This window comes from Ascaphus truei, chromosome 8 (assembly GCF_040206685.1).
Source record: "Ascaphus truei isolate aAscTru1 chromosome 8, aAscTru1.hap1, whole genome shotgun sequence".
Taxonomy (NCBI): Eukaryota; Metazoa; Chordata; class Amphibia; order Anura; family Ascaphidae; genus Ascaphus; species Ascaphus truei.
Window position 1 is genome coordinate 28,030,380 of NC_134490.1, and position 15,997 is coordinate 28,046,376.

The window sequence follows — 15,997 nt, forward strand, 5'->3', positions numbered from 1 at the left end:
TTTTCTGCTTTCTAGCACCAGACGGTGGCTTATGGCAAACGACTGCTTAATAAATAAGGTACAGAACCTTTAAAGTGGCAGTTCAAGCGGCACTTTAAAAAATAAATTGTTTTAATATACAGTATGCAGCCTTTAATTACCTTTACTGAGACATGATTAGCTAAGCAGCCGATTTGATTCGTTCTCCCATGATTGGTCAGCAAAGATCCTGCTTCTCAGGGTTCACTAAATGGCTTCAATCAATCCTTCAGTCAGTGTAACTCGGCAGCTACAATGCATTCTTATATTGCTAAGGTAACATTATCTATTGTTACAGTTTGCAGCTCAAACTGCTGGGAATATTGGCAACAGATTATCACAAACAGGGAAGTGTTGCAAAGATCTTGCACTGCTGGGGAGGTGGGCTAAAGCCTGCTATAGAAATCAAAGGATGCTCATTATAGTAAAATTCGTTAAAAATGGCATTGATTTTGAATATTAAAAAAAATGTAAGTATGTAATACTACAGAACTGATTTATGAAGAAAAAAAAAACCCTGTTGGTTTTTGCTTGGATTGCTCCATTTGGTGCCCTTATGACGTTTACTGAAGGACACGAGGGCCAGCTGTCTGGGGGCCTTTGTGACGTTCCATGATCGTCATTACTTTCTCGTTTTCTAGGGGAGATCACGTTTACTGACATTGTGACTAGGTAATTGCTGTGGAGTGATAATGTAGCCACGACTCGCCAGAGGGGACAATGTCACCCTGGTTCTGTGGCCCCTCCGGCTCTGACAAGGTTAAGCAGGTCTACAAAATGATTTTATTTTTTACATATTTTCCAAAACAGGATTTATTTATTTTTTAAAGTACAGCAAAAGCTTAAATCATATAAAGCAAACACAATTTGTGCAACAAAATGTGGCTCCACGGCTACAAATAGACTATCCATACTGCACAATTAAGGTTCTTTTTTTTCTTTGTTATTTGAATCGAGGGGAGGGGGTTCTCTCCGTGCAGGATGGTCACTGTCTTATCTTTGACGTAGAGGAGATGGCATCTTTAGAGGCTCAGTCTCAAATCTGCTAAAAGCTGCAGACAAAGCAATATCCTACATGTGTGTTTTTTTAAATAAATCCGTTTTGTACTATGAGAAAAAACTTGTAGCATTTTTTTTTAAACACCTCTGGATGACATTTTTAATGTATTATAATGTAACTAGCAATTTTTATTTCTATCGCAACCCTTTACAAAGTCACATCCCCTTCCTCTTCTGAAACAGGCTCTGGCGCACCCCTTTTTGAGCCCTGCCCTCTCTCTAGCAGTGCACCAATTGTATCTAGTGACTGCTCGGTCACCTGAACTTCCCCCCAAAACTTTGCATCATGGGTACTCATCTGCTGCACTGGCAGCTATTTAGTGAACCTCCGAGCCGAATCTTCTCCGATTTGATCACAGGAGAACGGATTGATCGGCAACTTGGCTAATTACTTATCATTGTGTGGATTGTATGATGCACATATTAAAGGGGGGGGAGAGGCAGCATGGACTGCTGCTTGAACTGATAATACATAGTTTGTAAACAACTTGGGAGGGGATAGGGCCTGTTTGTACCCATGGACCCAGCAGAGGACATCTCGTAAGTACGGCCTGAATTTCAGTAATCATAGGATTTGGTATATACAGTATAAGCCCTCCAATACATTGTGCATAGGCTGAACTTGATGGATGTCTTTTTTCAACCTCATCTACTATGTAATAGTAACAGAATGATGGTTATGTATTTATATAGTAGACTTAAAAAATACATGTCCATCGAGTTCAATCCTTGGTAAGTTCCAATTGTATACGTTTATTTTTAATTGTTTGGATCCATGTCAGTAGTGGGATCTTCACAACATGTACCAGTTCAATAACAAAGAACGTGATTCTATTCACTTATGCACAACTATTACAGTAGTTGACTGATTATTGTAACTTTCTCCTGTCTTCCAGGTGATCTGAATGAGAATTTTAACACAACCCAGAACACAACTTCATCAAATCGTGCTCGCAAAGAAGTCAAAAAGGGTAATGTGGTACCCCACCTAGACCTTTGGGTATCTTTATTTACTTTTTTATAAACTGCACAATATTGTAATGTTTCCGGTATCCCCCTAATGAAAAATATTGACATTCTGAGCATGCCAGCAACATTAGTAACTTTTTCTTCACTTAGGTATAATGTATCTTAATATACATACAGTATAAGTTGCAAATACTAAGCAAACCTTCATTCCGTTTGGTCAAAAAGTTGACTACTTATCGGGCAATTAATGTAACGAGTAGAGAGATGTATGAGCTTTTCGCCCAAATTTGCAAACTTCTGAGATTTGCCGTTTTTTTTTTTTTGGTTCGGACTTCTTAAATTAGTTTATTTGCATTTTCAAGTCAGCTTATTTCCCAGATATCAAGGTGTTCAGTTATCTCTAGATGTGTTGTATAGATGAGCATTTTGGGGGGTATATAAGTCAGTGGATACGCTACTTAATAGGTCTCCTCCTTTTGCTTTTGCTAGAATTAATCAGAGTATCGATTAAAAAATGCACCAAAACCTTCAATTGGGTAAAACATTTATTGTTCAGAAATCAGAACCTTTAGGAACTCGCTCATAATTATGCTAGTGAATAAATTGGTTTGTTTTCAGTGGCTCAGCTTTCTGATCCAATCACACGTTCCAATTCCTGGTCATGTGATCTCCTGTGGCGTCATGACACTCGGGCTAGGAGGTTGTGGAAAGAAAGGCTTCAGTAGATTGGGCTTGAACTTTCCATCTTCCTTGGGCGTTTCACATGAGAACAGCTTCCTCAGAGGATGGATCTACTGTCTCTTGTCCTGCTATTTATAGCTACATTAACACTTTAATTTCCAGGCTAAAGTGCAAAGAATAAGAATCAGCAGAGTATACAACCACATATTTTAGTTTTACATACAATATATAGTAACAGGGGAAGCCCAGATCTGAGCAACATTGATTTAATCTCTGGGACAGCCTGGTTACTGAGATACTTACAGGTTAAGGTGCCCTGCCGGTAGCATGTCCTCTAGGTAAAACAAAATTAAGGTTCATTCTTCCCCATTAGGCAGGCCAATAAGAAGCCATGATGCCATCCATCGTGGCTTCCTGTTGGCTTGCTTGACCGGGAGATTTGAATACAAGGAAGTAACCAACCGCACCTTTCCCAATAAATACCTTGGAACCAGGCTGTCCCCAGAGCTGAAATGAATGTAGTTCAGGTCCAGCAACCCCCCCTATATGTATAATAAAAAGGGGGGTCAAGGGAACTGCTGTTTTAATAGAGCAAACAAATAAGACACAACTTTTGTCTCACTTTAGTAATCTTGTGCTATTTTTTTCATATATGAACCAAATTCGGGCCTGCAAGTTAATAAAAAAAATAGTTTTAATGAAATTAGAGACTCAAGCTTTAAGATTTAATGATCTTTTTTTCTACACAGTCACAGAAATTGTAGCCATGCATTAGGTAACACATTAATAGGGGAGCACGGTATTAGTGGTTTGTATGGGGTTTGTATGGGGATTATTTACGTTAGCGCTCTAATAATGGCCCTGCATTTTTCAGTGTATGCTTTCAATGGGCTGAAAGTGTTTCTGGGATGTTTCCATGTATAGGATAAATAGTTGTACACATAAAAGAGGTTGCAAGTGTTAAAGGATTTAAATGTGTATTACAGGTTGTTAATCTGAGATTTTTGGCATGTGAAGTTGACCAACATAGAGAGAGGCTTTAATTTCTGTAATTGGGGCTGGAAATTAGACATCTACCAGTAATGGTACATTTGAGGTTATTGGACAGCTGTTGGTTAAGTTGCAAAGAAAGAGGATTGAAGTTCTAAGGATGTGTAAAAATCAATGCTTCTACTTACAGCGTTGCTTGCTCTGCTAAAGAGTCTCCAGGGGGCAGGGTGAGAACAAAGGTGGCATATTCAAGTCTAACATACTTGACCTTCTTGGCCTTGAGTTAGTCCCAGCTCCTCAATGGCCCATACTAAACTAGCTGGACGCCACTTGGAGTAAAAACCGTCACCGCTTTATTAAAAATGTCTTATAAACCTGTACAAACATACAAACCGTACATGACCCAAATATGCCCCTCCCCCCACCCCCAACTTGCTTGCTCCACCCACTGTAACATAAGAGTCTATGGGATACCCATGACTCAACACCATACCGCCACCTGGTGTAACAAGCCTGATGACTCAACAAAATGCAACTTGGGAAGTACAACAACCTCTTCACAATGGAGCCAAGACTAGCAAGGTACCTGTCCTAAATATCACTTCACCCCGCCAAGCTGCAACGCATAATACATCCTTCATCAACGCCAACCTAGGGATGGATGGAGGGTGGGGTTCTTGAAGGCAGATCCAGAAAGGAAAAGGTGTCCACCACTAAGTTACCCCCCTTGTAAACTAGCACCACCCAACACAGACTAACGACACCCTCACAGTAACACTATATAGTCTAGCACTCTTTCTCTATACTAATAAGGCACATCTGCCCATATTTACGAAGTAGAGCTATGCCCATAGACACCGTCTTTCACTAATGAAAAGGGGTTCACCAAGTTGGAAGAAAATCTATAAATATTGATAGCAGCCCTCTTACATTGCTCTCACAGTGTGGAGCTATCCTTGCACGGAGTACATGAAGTCTCAAAGTTTGGTGCAACATGTACGCCATTTATTTGTGGAGCATGAATTAATCGCAGCAGCAACAGCTAGGTAGGTAACTCGCCTTCATAGCTCCATACTGCGAGTCCAATGTTGGAGTGCGCCTTTCAATATGTTTAGATTTACACTGCTGAGGCATTAACCTTTATACCTATTTGTTACCTTAAAACAGCAAAACATGTGAAATCTTGTTTATTTTAATAAATCCGTACTGTAGTACTAGATAATGCCATTTTAAATTAATTTTAAAGCATCCTTTGATTTCTATAGCAGGTTTAAGCCCACCACCCCCAGCAGTGCAAGATCTTTGTTGCACTTTCCTGCTTGTGATAATTTGTTGCCAATGCTCCCAGGAGTTTGAGCTGCAAACTGTAACAATAGATAATGTCCCCTTAGTAATAGAAGGATACATTGTAGCTGCCGAGTTACACTGACCGAAGGATTGATTGGAACTGAAAAGCGGCCATTTAGTTAGGCACGCAATCAGTATTTTTTTTTTTATAACTCTCATTTTTATTAGGTATTACAGAGCATACATAATATCACCACCTATTGGCATACGTTACAGAATACCCAATTTTGTCATCAAAACAGTGACACGTAGACAGGACATGAGACAGACGTAACAAACCACACGTAAACCACATCACTAAGACGGACAGGACAAACTAGACTGGGGTGAGACACATTAGGGTGGGTGGGGGTGGGGGGCACCTGTAACTGCTGCATCGGAGCGGAGGATCTGCTATTAGCTCTATGTGTACGCTAGGGTGTGTTGTGGATATCCCGGTGGTTCTATGTTCTCCGTCGCTATGTCATCATCTCGTCTGGTCTGCTTTGTCCAAGGAGAACGCATTTATCTATATTAATGCAAAATTGTGGCGGCGTCCACCCCCGGGATGTCTGTTTGGGCCAGCCATGGGGCCCATACGTTTAGAAATTTGGAGCCAGAGTCGTTGATCCAACTCGTCAACTGTTCCATCTGGCAGACATGCCAGATTCTGTTCCTGATTTTAGCTATAGTGGGTAATTCCTGTTGTCTCCATACTGCTGCGATCTCACACCTCGTGGCGGTTGCGAAATGTGCAACCAATTTGAGTGTCGCGTTAGACACGTCCTGAGGCCGTCTGCCCACGAGGAACAGCCACGGGTCCAGGGGGATCTCCAAGTTGAGGATTCTTTCTAGCCAATCTCTAATAGATTCCCAAATCGGGACCACTTTCGGGCAAGACCACAGCATATGTTTTAAATCAGCCGTTTCCCCACACTGTTTTGGACAGAGCGGGGAATAGCTCTTGATAAATTTAGATAATTTCAATGGGGTATGGTACCACCGCATTAGGACTTTATATGCGTTCTCCTTCAACGTGGCACAAATTGAGCTTTTGGCAGCTGCCTGTAATATCTGATCCCATTCCTCGTCCTCTAGTGTCTCCCCTAAATCTGTCTCCCAATGTCGCATGTATTTCAGTCGGGGGGCGTCGGAAGTCTTCGGACAGACTACCTCCCTGTACATCCGAGAAGTTAGTCCTCTTGTGTCCGTCTCTCTGGAACACAGCTGTTCGAAATTGGTTCGTGCTGGGCGAACCGGGAATTTATTATAGAAAGCCCTAACCTGGAGGAATCTAAATAATTCTGTGTTGGGTAGCTTTTTCTCATCCTTAATCATATCGAACGTCTTGATATATTTACGTCCTTCCAGGTCCTTTAATCGTAAGTACCCCGCTTGCGTCCATTTTACAAATTTGTCACCTAACAGCCCTGGAGCAAAATCCGGATTTCCCACCAGGGGGGTCATCAACGACTGACGTGTGGTCAATTTAGCTTTAAATTTAGATGACTCCCAGACCGCTAGCGAGTTCGCAATTGCGCAGAGTGGCATCCCTAATGATTTCTTACACTGTTTTGGAAGCCAAATCAGATCGTGCAGTTTTACTGGCGCACAGCATTCTGTTTCTAGGGCCACCCATCTTCTATTTGCTGGGTTCGAGTGCCACTGGACAATTTGGCATAGTTGTGCCGCCTTGTGGTATGCCAACAAGCAAGGTACCGCTAACCCTCCTCTTGTTACTGGTTTTGTCAGTATGCTTTTCGCAATTCGTGGGCTTTTTTTATTCCAAATAAATTGAATAATGCGAGCCTGCAGCGTGAGGACCTCAGTCCTAACAAGAGGTATTGGGAGGGCTTGAAACAGATATAGTAGTTTAGGCAGCAGGTTCATTTTGACACTGTTGATCCGCCCAAACCACGATATGCCATAACCCGCCCAAACCCTGAGATCTTCCTTCAGTTTCTTCATTATTCTGGGGAAATTTGCTTTATATAGTGTGTTGTAGTCCTTTGTGATATACACCCCTAAATATTTGATAGCGGAGGGTTGCCATTTAAAATTGAAGTTGAGCTCTATCAATTTTTCGACCGGCTTGGGTAGATTGATGTTAAGCGCTTCCGACTTGGCCTGGTTAATTTTAAACCCCGACACCAAGCTGAAAGTTCCCAAGATCGCAAAGACGTTGGGCAAGGAGGTGAGGGGCTTTGACAGTGTCAAGATTACATCGTCGGCGTATAACGCTACTTTATGATGCTGCTCCCCTATATCTATCCCTGTTATATCTGGGCTTGCTCTGATATGAGCCGCTAGCGGTTCTATGCAGAGGGCAAATATTAACGGTGAAAGTGGGCAACCTTGTCTTGTCCCGCTACGGATGTTGAATATCTCCGAGGGGAATCCTTGGTGTCTCACCCTTGCAGTGGGACCATTGTAAAGGGCTAGTATTGCCTCTAGAAGGCGCCCCCCGAACCCAAACGCCCCCAGCGTCTCCCTGAGGAAGGGCCAGTCAATCCTATCAAAGGCCTTTTCGGCGTCCAGACTCAACAACATAGACGGAATATTTTTATTTTTTGCCAAATCAATCAAATCTACAATCCGCCTAGTATTGTCTGCCGCCTGCCTGCCCTCAATAAAGCCTACTTGATCCGGGTGAATCAACCCCGGAAGGACAATGCCCACCCTGTTAGCTAACAATTTTGAGAAGATTTTAGTGTCTGAATTGATCAGGGATATTGGCCGGTAGCTCTTGACGTCTGCCGGGTCCTTACCGGGTTTGTGGATCACAGAGATAGACGCCTGGAGCATCTGTGCCGGGAGGGGCTCTCCTGCTAGAATCCCGTTAAATAGGGACAACAAGTGGGGAGCCAGAATCTTGACAAATTTCTTATAATATAAATTTGAAAATCCGTCTGGACCAGGGGCTTTAGCGGGTTTAAGGGACTTCATTACCTCTGTTACTTCCTCAAGGGTGAAGTCACCCTGGAGTGCCTCCCTATCCTCCCTGCTCAAGGTAGGCAGATTTGCCTCTTTTAGGAATTTGTTCAAAGTTGCTGCGGTCTTTTGTGTGTGGCTGACCTTATCACCGTCGTATAATGTGGCGTAATAATTCTTAAACACCTCCACTATTTGTCGAGGATCGGAGGTAAGGTCCCCCCCCTGAGATTTGATGGATGCTATACGGTAATTTGGAAGCTTGTTTCGGAGCTTATTGGCTAATAAGGTATCTGGCTTGTTGGCTTTCTCATAGAATCTGCGCTTTGACCATGCCAACTCCTTCTCGGCCTGAGAGGTCAGGACCAGGTTAAGTTTAATTTTAGTGTCGCTCAGTTCTTTCCAAACCAAATTATCCTTGTGCGTTTTGTGTTGAGCAGTGAGATGTGCCAATTTCTCACGTAGCTCTTTTACTCTCGCCTCTTTTGCTCTCTTTCTTTTTCCTGCTATGGTCATCAACACCCCTCTCATGGTAGCCTTATGAGCCTCCCAGAGCGTGGATTGAGCCGACACACTGCCTTTGTTGTCCTTAAAATATTCTTGGATTCGCTCACCAATCTCTTTTGCAGTTACGGGGCATTTAAGGAGGAGTTCGTTGAGCTTCCAGTTTGCTCCCGGTCTGTCTAAGGCGTCTAATGTGCACCGCAGCTCTACCGGTGCATGGTCGGACCACGAGATTCCATGTATCTGCGTGTGCCCTACCACTGGGACCACTCTATTGGACACCAGGAGGTAATCTATCCGACTGTAGCGATTGTGTGGGTGGGAGTAAAAGGTATATTCCCGTGCATTAGGATGTTGTTCCCGCCAAATATCAATTAGCTGACAATCTTGCATACCCTTATGTATGGTTAGTACGTCCTGTTTGTGGGATAGGTTAGGTCTCGTACATCTGTCCAGGTCAGAGTCTAGTGTGCGGTTAAGGTCGCCTGCTATGAAGATATGTCCCTTTGCGACAGTGTGTAGTTTATTAAAGAACTGTGTAAAGAATGTAGCGCTCGTCTCGCATGGGGCGTAGACTGACACCAATGTCAGAGGTTGACTCTGTATCATCCCCGTAAGGATGATATAACGACCTTCTGGGTCCGTATATTGTTTATTTATATCTAACGCCAGTTTATTGTGTACTAAGATAGCCACTCCTCTTTTCTTTGCCTTGTTAGAGGCCAGGTAAAAAGTTCTGTAATTTTTGTCTAGATATTTCGGGTGATTGGAGTGTGAAAAGTGGGTTTCTTGTAGAAAAAGTATATCGGCTTTCAGGCGGCTATATTCTTTAAATGCGATTCTACGTTTTACCGGGCTGTTAAACCCTTTGACATTGTGTGTAATCATTATTAGTTCATTACTCATCCTTGTCTGCAGAAGAGGTGTGCTCCAATGGCGAGGTCATCTGGGCCGTTCGTTGGTCCGCCTACTCCAAGAACTTCAGGGGATCTGTAGTTCTCCATCTTCCTGTAGGTTGGTGCACTATGGGGGGGAAGATACATGAGGGGAGGGGGGGAACATCCAGACAGACATAAACAACACATATAAACAGTGGTCTCAGAGCCTCGGTACCCGTACCCCGGCTGTGAGACCATCGCCCTTGGGTACTCAGTGTAGGCGGCCAGGTACTCCCTCCCTCCCTGCCCCCCTCCCTCCCTCACTGGAATCCCCTCCCAAGGGACTTTGCCGGTCATTGGGGTTGGTGTCCTTTCCCGCTCCGGCTGTCGGTCCATGCAGGAACAAAAGCAGGCTCGAACCCCGCTATCCGGCCTCCCTCCTATAAACTCTTCAAACAACAACTAGCAAACAATGCTTTCCTATGATCATTCCTTTGCCCTGCGTACTCCACTTTACGGTAACCTGCCTCTCCCCCTAGTAATACATTATCCTTGTACTCCTAATTGGAGCTAATAATCCCGCCTCTGTGTCTGTGTGGCGCCTCCGGCCTTTGCTTGGCCTGGACCCATGTATCCCTCCACTTTCAGTGGCTGTTGACCTCAATGAGCGGGACCACCATATACAGAGATAAACCGACCACCCCGGAATCGAGCCTATATTGGTTACCTGGGGCCTTTTGATCTACTTCAGGTTCTCGCTCCCTCCCTTCTATCTTCTTGTGTGTGTATTACCTTCTCACCTCTATCTTTCTCTTATTTAACCACTTCCCCGTCTCTGATCCCTCTCCAACATTTCCAGAACTTCTTCTCTTAAACTAACCTTCTCTTACCTTCCACTATTTCACATCCCCCTCCTTTCCCGATAACCTACCTACTCCTCTCTACTTCACCTCCCTACTCCTCCTCTCTCCGCTCCCTCCTCCAACCCATCTACCTACTACTTCCCTCCTTCTAGCCACCTATCCTAAACCACCTACTTAATCTACTTACCCCATCCTATCTCGCCCTATTACACGTCCCCCTCCTTCCTTTCCACCTCACTTTCCCCTCTCTCCCCTCTATTACCCACCCTATCTGCGCTACCCGTGCCCCTCTTATCTGTTTCTCCGGCTGACTGAGCTCTCTCCCCACTGCCCCCCTCAGCTCCGTAATGAATCACATCCACCAAAGATTCTTTTATTGTCCGCCGGTGCAGTCCATGTCGATCCCTGCGTAGTGCTCCGTCGCCGTCTCTTTCCGGCTTCCTGGTCTGTGTGCAGGTGTCTGGGATCTCCGCTGCTCCCGGTGGTCCCTGCCTCTCAATGTCGGCTCCCTCACTCGCCGGCGCTTGCTTCCGGCTCCTTAAGATGACGTCGCGGCCAGGATCTCCTCTGCTCCTCGCCACCTCCAAGATGGCCGCTCCGGGTCCCGCCCCTTCCGGTGACGTATTTCCTCTGGACGCCATTTTGGATTTGACAACTCACCGACGCGGACGCATCATCTACTTGGCTTCCCGCTCACCTCGATCTTCCCGCCTTCCTGGTTCTGCGTTCCATGGTGCCTGCGCTATCTCCGCCATCTTGGGTGCCCTGCCAGCTCCACGAGGTAAGTCCAAAAGAGTTTTTTAACAGGTGCCCGACATCCCGGGTATGCGGCATACACCAGCTCCGGTAGGGGGGGGGGGTGCGAGGTCCATTAGTCCAGGGCAAAGGTATATATTTCTTGACTTTTTGAACATTAAACTGACAACTTTATTAAAGCACAAACTGTGGTGAAACATAGTAATTATACGTTTCCTCATCCTAGAGTGGCCCCTTCATCAGCTGTGCTTCCGACTGTGGTCCAGGATGGTCCCGGGGCCGGCTCTTCCGTCTCGGAGGCCGTGGGGGTCAGCCGCAGCCCCAGCTTCTTAAGGAACGCCTCACCTTCTCCAGGGGCTTTCATACTGATTGGGCGTCCATTTTTAATCACCATCAGCCCGAAGGGAAACAGCCAACGGTAGCGGATGGCCTTATCCCTGAGGCATTTAGTTATGGGCCACAGCTCTCTTCTTCGGGCTAATGTAATTGGGGCAATGTCCTGGAATACTGCAATTTTGGTGCCCTCAAATTCTCTCAGGGGTGCATTCCTTGCGTGCTGCAGCACCGCTTCCCTGGTCTTATAGTGATGGAGCCGCACTATAATGTCCCGCGGTCGTTCTGTTGGTTGTGGTTTTGACCGGAGCGCCCGATGGCATCTATCCATTCCCAGTTTATCTTGCGGGGAATCCGGGCACATATGGGCGAGCCACCGCGCCACGAACTCCTCACAGTCTCCCACAGTCTCTGGGACGCCCCGTAGGCGGACATTATTGCGTCGGTCGCGGTTTTCTGCGTCTTCTTGTCTGTCTTTTAATTCGTTAATTTGCGCCTGCAGGTCCGCTGTCTTTTTTGTATTGCGCAGGCCCACCTTGGCGTTAGCATCCACCTTCACTTCAAGCTCCTGCGTTCTTGCCCCCAGGCTCCCTACCTCCTTTCCCAGGGCTCTAATTTCAGCCTGCAACATGGATTTTAAGTCTGTATATAGTCTTTCAAAATCGCAGCGTCTTACCGGCAGAAGACCCTGATCCTCCCCTGTATCCCCCTCCTCCTCCGATTCTGATCCAGTGCGGGAGGTGGGTGCCCTTGCCGCCGTGGCCCTGTTCGGTTTAGCTCTGCCAAAATACTCTGGGAGCCCCTTTTTTTTAGGGGTTTTAGCTATCTTTTTTGACATCCTGGATGTTTAGTTAGTATAAGGTGGTGTTTTTAGTCAAGTCTTGCCAGTTTTGCTATTCGTTTTTTTTTAAAAACTGGGAGTGAGGCACAGAGCTCTCAGTTCAAGCTTCCATGCTCCTTGCTTCCCAGCATGCACCTCACGCAATCAGTATTTTACCGATTTATAACATGAGTGCCTAACGATTGCCAGCTTAGGTAAAGATGTATAATTCTACATTGTTACATGCTTTACATTTAAAAATAAGAAAAGAAAAAAAGGGGGAGGGGGATATATGTAGTATTACTGCTTTAGGCTAAGGCCCCGTTGCACGCGTCCGCACGGCTGTCTTGCTTGCCGGCGGCGCGTGCAACTCACTGCACCGCGATCTGCGGTCTGCAGGAAACTTTTTCCGGCATGGGGGGCGTGGCCAAAACGGGTGGAGGGGCGCGGCCATGACGTGAGGGGGCGGGACAGCCCCTCAGCCGTTCAGCCCCTCAACTGTTCAGCCCCTCAACTCCTCAGCCGCTCACACACACAGACAGGCACTCACGCACTCGGGCACACACACAGACAGGCACTTGGGCACACACACACACAGACAGGCACTCACGCACTCAGGCACAGACAGGCACACACACAGACAGGCACACACACAGACAGGCACTCACGCACTCAGGCACACATACACACACACAGACGGGCACACACACAGGCAGGAACTCCGGCACACACATACACACACATACACACACATACACACACAGACGGGCACTCATGCACTCAGGCACACACATACACACACACACACAGACAGGCACTCACGCACTCAGGCACAGACAGGCACACACATACACACACAGACTGGCACTCACGCACTCACAAATACACGGGGGGGGGGTGAATCGGAGCCCGGGGGATCGCTGACACACAGCTCAGCAGGCGAATTAACACCGTCACTGCTAGGGGGGCCTTCAACCCAATACTGACATTGTCCCGCAGTACATGAGCAGCGCGTACAACGGCACACACACACACACCCCCGCCCGCGAAGAGGAGAGAGTCTGTGGGAGGGAGCAGGGGGGACTTCCTTGGTGCTGCAGTTTATTTAAAATCGCTGCTTTCCCCCCCCCACACTCTCCTCCCCGCTCCCCGAAGCGTCCCCTCCTCATTGGCTCACAGCCACACCACGTGACGCGTCGCCGCTTGGGATTACAATTCTCTTGAATCCCCTGGCGGTTGACGCGTCACAGCGTGTAGTGAGCCGTGCAGCGAGGGGGGACTGGGACCGGCTCGGGAGAATAACATCAGATGGTGCGTAGTGCACGCGCGGCCGCACAGGCCGTCGGAAGCAGCGGGACCCAGGCCTTAAGCTTGATTTGTATTTTATCTTTGTTTTTCACCAATTTAGATGTTATTTGATGCAAGGACCAGTATTTTCTTACTGCATCTCTTATTCAATATGCTCTTTGGACATCTTCCCTGTGCTGGAGAAGGGTTCAGCTCCATTGAAATGAAGGGGTTTTAAATCTTCACCACCACACAAGACGTCTTTACAGCATACTGAACAAGGGCCTTGGCATCAATGTGTTTAAGGTGAAGTACATTGTCCCTGTTATAATGTGGAGAGGAGTTAAGCGTCACACATTATAATGAGATTTATAACATTCTGAGCGACATATTTTTTATTTTACTTTTACCAACGTCCGAAAATACTGCCGGGTCCGATATGGCGTCCACCTTCCCCAGCCAACAATTGTCATTAAAAAAAATGAACAAGCGTCGGAATTTTTCTTACTATCAAATATAATGGAAAATAAGTGCGCTGATTTTATTTACTTAGGGATTCATCATTTAACCGGGGGGGGGGGGGGGAATTAATGCACAAGAATTCCAAAGCTGAAGTAATGCCAGCTATTGCAAGGCAGATTTTACAATCAGACAGGTTGCCTTTTAGTGGGATGTCCACAACCGTTAAATGTAAGGGTTCGTTTAAAGAAGGGGACAAAAAAAAACCTTTATTATTGGGTTAGTCAGAAAGACAGGGGGGTGCTCAACTTCAGTCCTCAAGCCCCCAACAGGTCAGGTTTTCTGGATATCTCAGCTTCAGCACAGTGCTGAAGCAGGTAGATCCTGAAAACCTGATCTGTTGGGGGGAGCTTGAGGAATGAAGTTTAGCACCCTTGGCTTAAAGTATCTGTCTTACATGTTTTGCTTCTTGTTAAGATGACTTGTCAGAAACACTGGATTCAAACATATCGGCGTTATGTTTATCTGTTTGCTAATGACTGCACCATGTAAATTTTTTAAGTACTTAAACAATGTTTTTTTTTTTTTTTTACAAAGGCTAATAATCTTTTGGTGCCACAACTGTTTGTCAGTCTTCACAATGAATGGTGACCTGTTCTCTTTGTCTTGTGCATTGTTTGTATAGTAATTATGCTGCCATCATTAAACAGGTAGGTACCGTACAGGTAGGATATGCAGCGGGCCTGGGGGAAAAGAAAACATGTTCATTTTTAACAGGATGCAAATAAGGTCAACTATTACTTCAAGGATGACTGACCCTTTCACTAATTTGTGTTACTTTCTTTCTGACCTGCCCCTTTAAATTCAATGAGAAGTTCTCACTCAGCAGGTTATAAAAAAAAAAGCCTGTATGTGAAAATCTGACTCGGCAAGATAGGATGAATATAGTGACCTATTGAAGTAGAATGTTTCCCTATTCATTAAATAAGGCTATAATTCTCTTAAATTGTTCCAATCATTGATTCACCAAGGCTGCAGGAAGTAATTAGTGAACTTGAAAGGTTTTATAAGAACCAACATGAATGTGTACACAGGGGGCTCAGCTGAAAAACTGTTGCACAAAAATAACTCCCAAGTTTTTTAAAAAAATAATAAAAAATAATAATAATGAATTGACCCTTTTTTTCTTGGATAAGAAATGTGCTGTGTTTGCACCAGGATCTCCCTAGTTTTTCAGCCGGCAAACTTAGACCCTGTCGTCCTCCACAATATTCTTTTTGATGTGGTTTGTTGATAGAACGTAATCCCTTGTTGAAAAATATCTCATAGAGGTCAACCTCCAAGAACCCCAATCTGGGACATTTTGGGGTTCCCTGACCATTTGTTTTAATTTTAATTGAGAAGTACTGATTTTATCAGAAACTCCAAGGAAGACACCAAATCAGAGAGTGATTTACTTTTTTGCTTTATTGACATTCTCCTATTGTCAGCAGACTTATTGGGATCTATAAACGCACCTGTTAATGTCAAAATAGCAACATCTACTTGTATGCTCCAGTTTTCCTCGTGTGTCGGCTTGTGATTTGGGTAGTGTCCGTAGAAAGTGTTAGGTAGGAGTTACATGAAGCACGCGTCAAACAATCCACCACAGTTGTATGGAAAGAAAACCTATTGTTTTGTAATCTGGGCCAGATGTAGGAAACTTGTGTAACAAGCTTGTTACTTATGACACAGCTTTGAGCACAAGATGGTGCAGTGCATCAAAACAAGGGTTCCTTTGACTTCATAAATAGACCTAATTTACCTAAACAAATAACAAAAATGAAGCTTATTAATGCTTAATTTGTTAACTTTGTTTTTACCATCTGAGCCAGACTATCTACAAAGCACAACCAAGCTGGTGTATTCCTCAGATTTTCAAGATTTGTCTAAACACACTTATGTTTTAATGTTTCTATTTTCTCAAGCTGGGTAATGTTTATAGTAAATATAATATACTTTCTTATATAGCACAGGGGTTGACTGGAAAATGTTCTATATATATACACACACACAGCCGACATAATTTCTGGGGCCCAGAACTCCAGATTCCACCGGGGCCCCCATGTCGGTGCCCACCCCCC

The 15,997-nt window shown here is 45.1% G+C and overlaps 1 protein-coding gene across 1 annotated transcript in view; it reads left to right on the forward strand.

The window, feature by feature from the left end:
* Positions 1-15,997, forward strand: part of TLL2 (tolloid like 2) — a 194,584-nt gene that overhangs the window by 112,495 nt on the left and 66,092 nt on the right. The window contains exon 3 of the mRNA XM_075611010.1: positions 1,974-2,048. Within this exon, the coding sequence (XP_075467125.1) occupies positions 1,974-2,048 (75 nt within the window). The remainder of the gene's footprint in view (positions 1-1,973; positions 2,049-15,997) is intronic.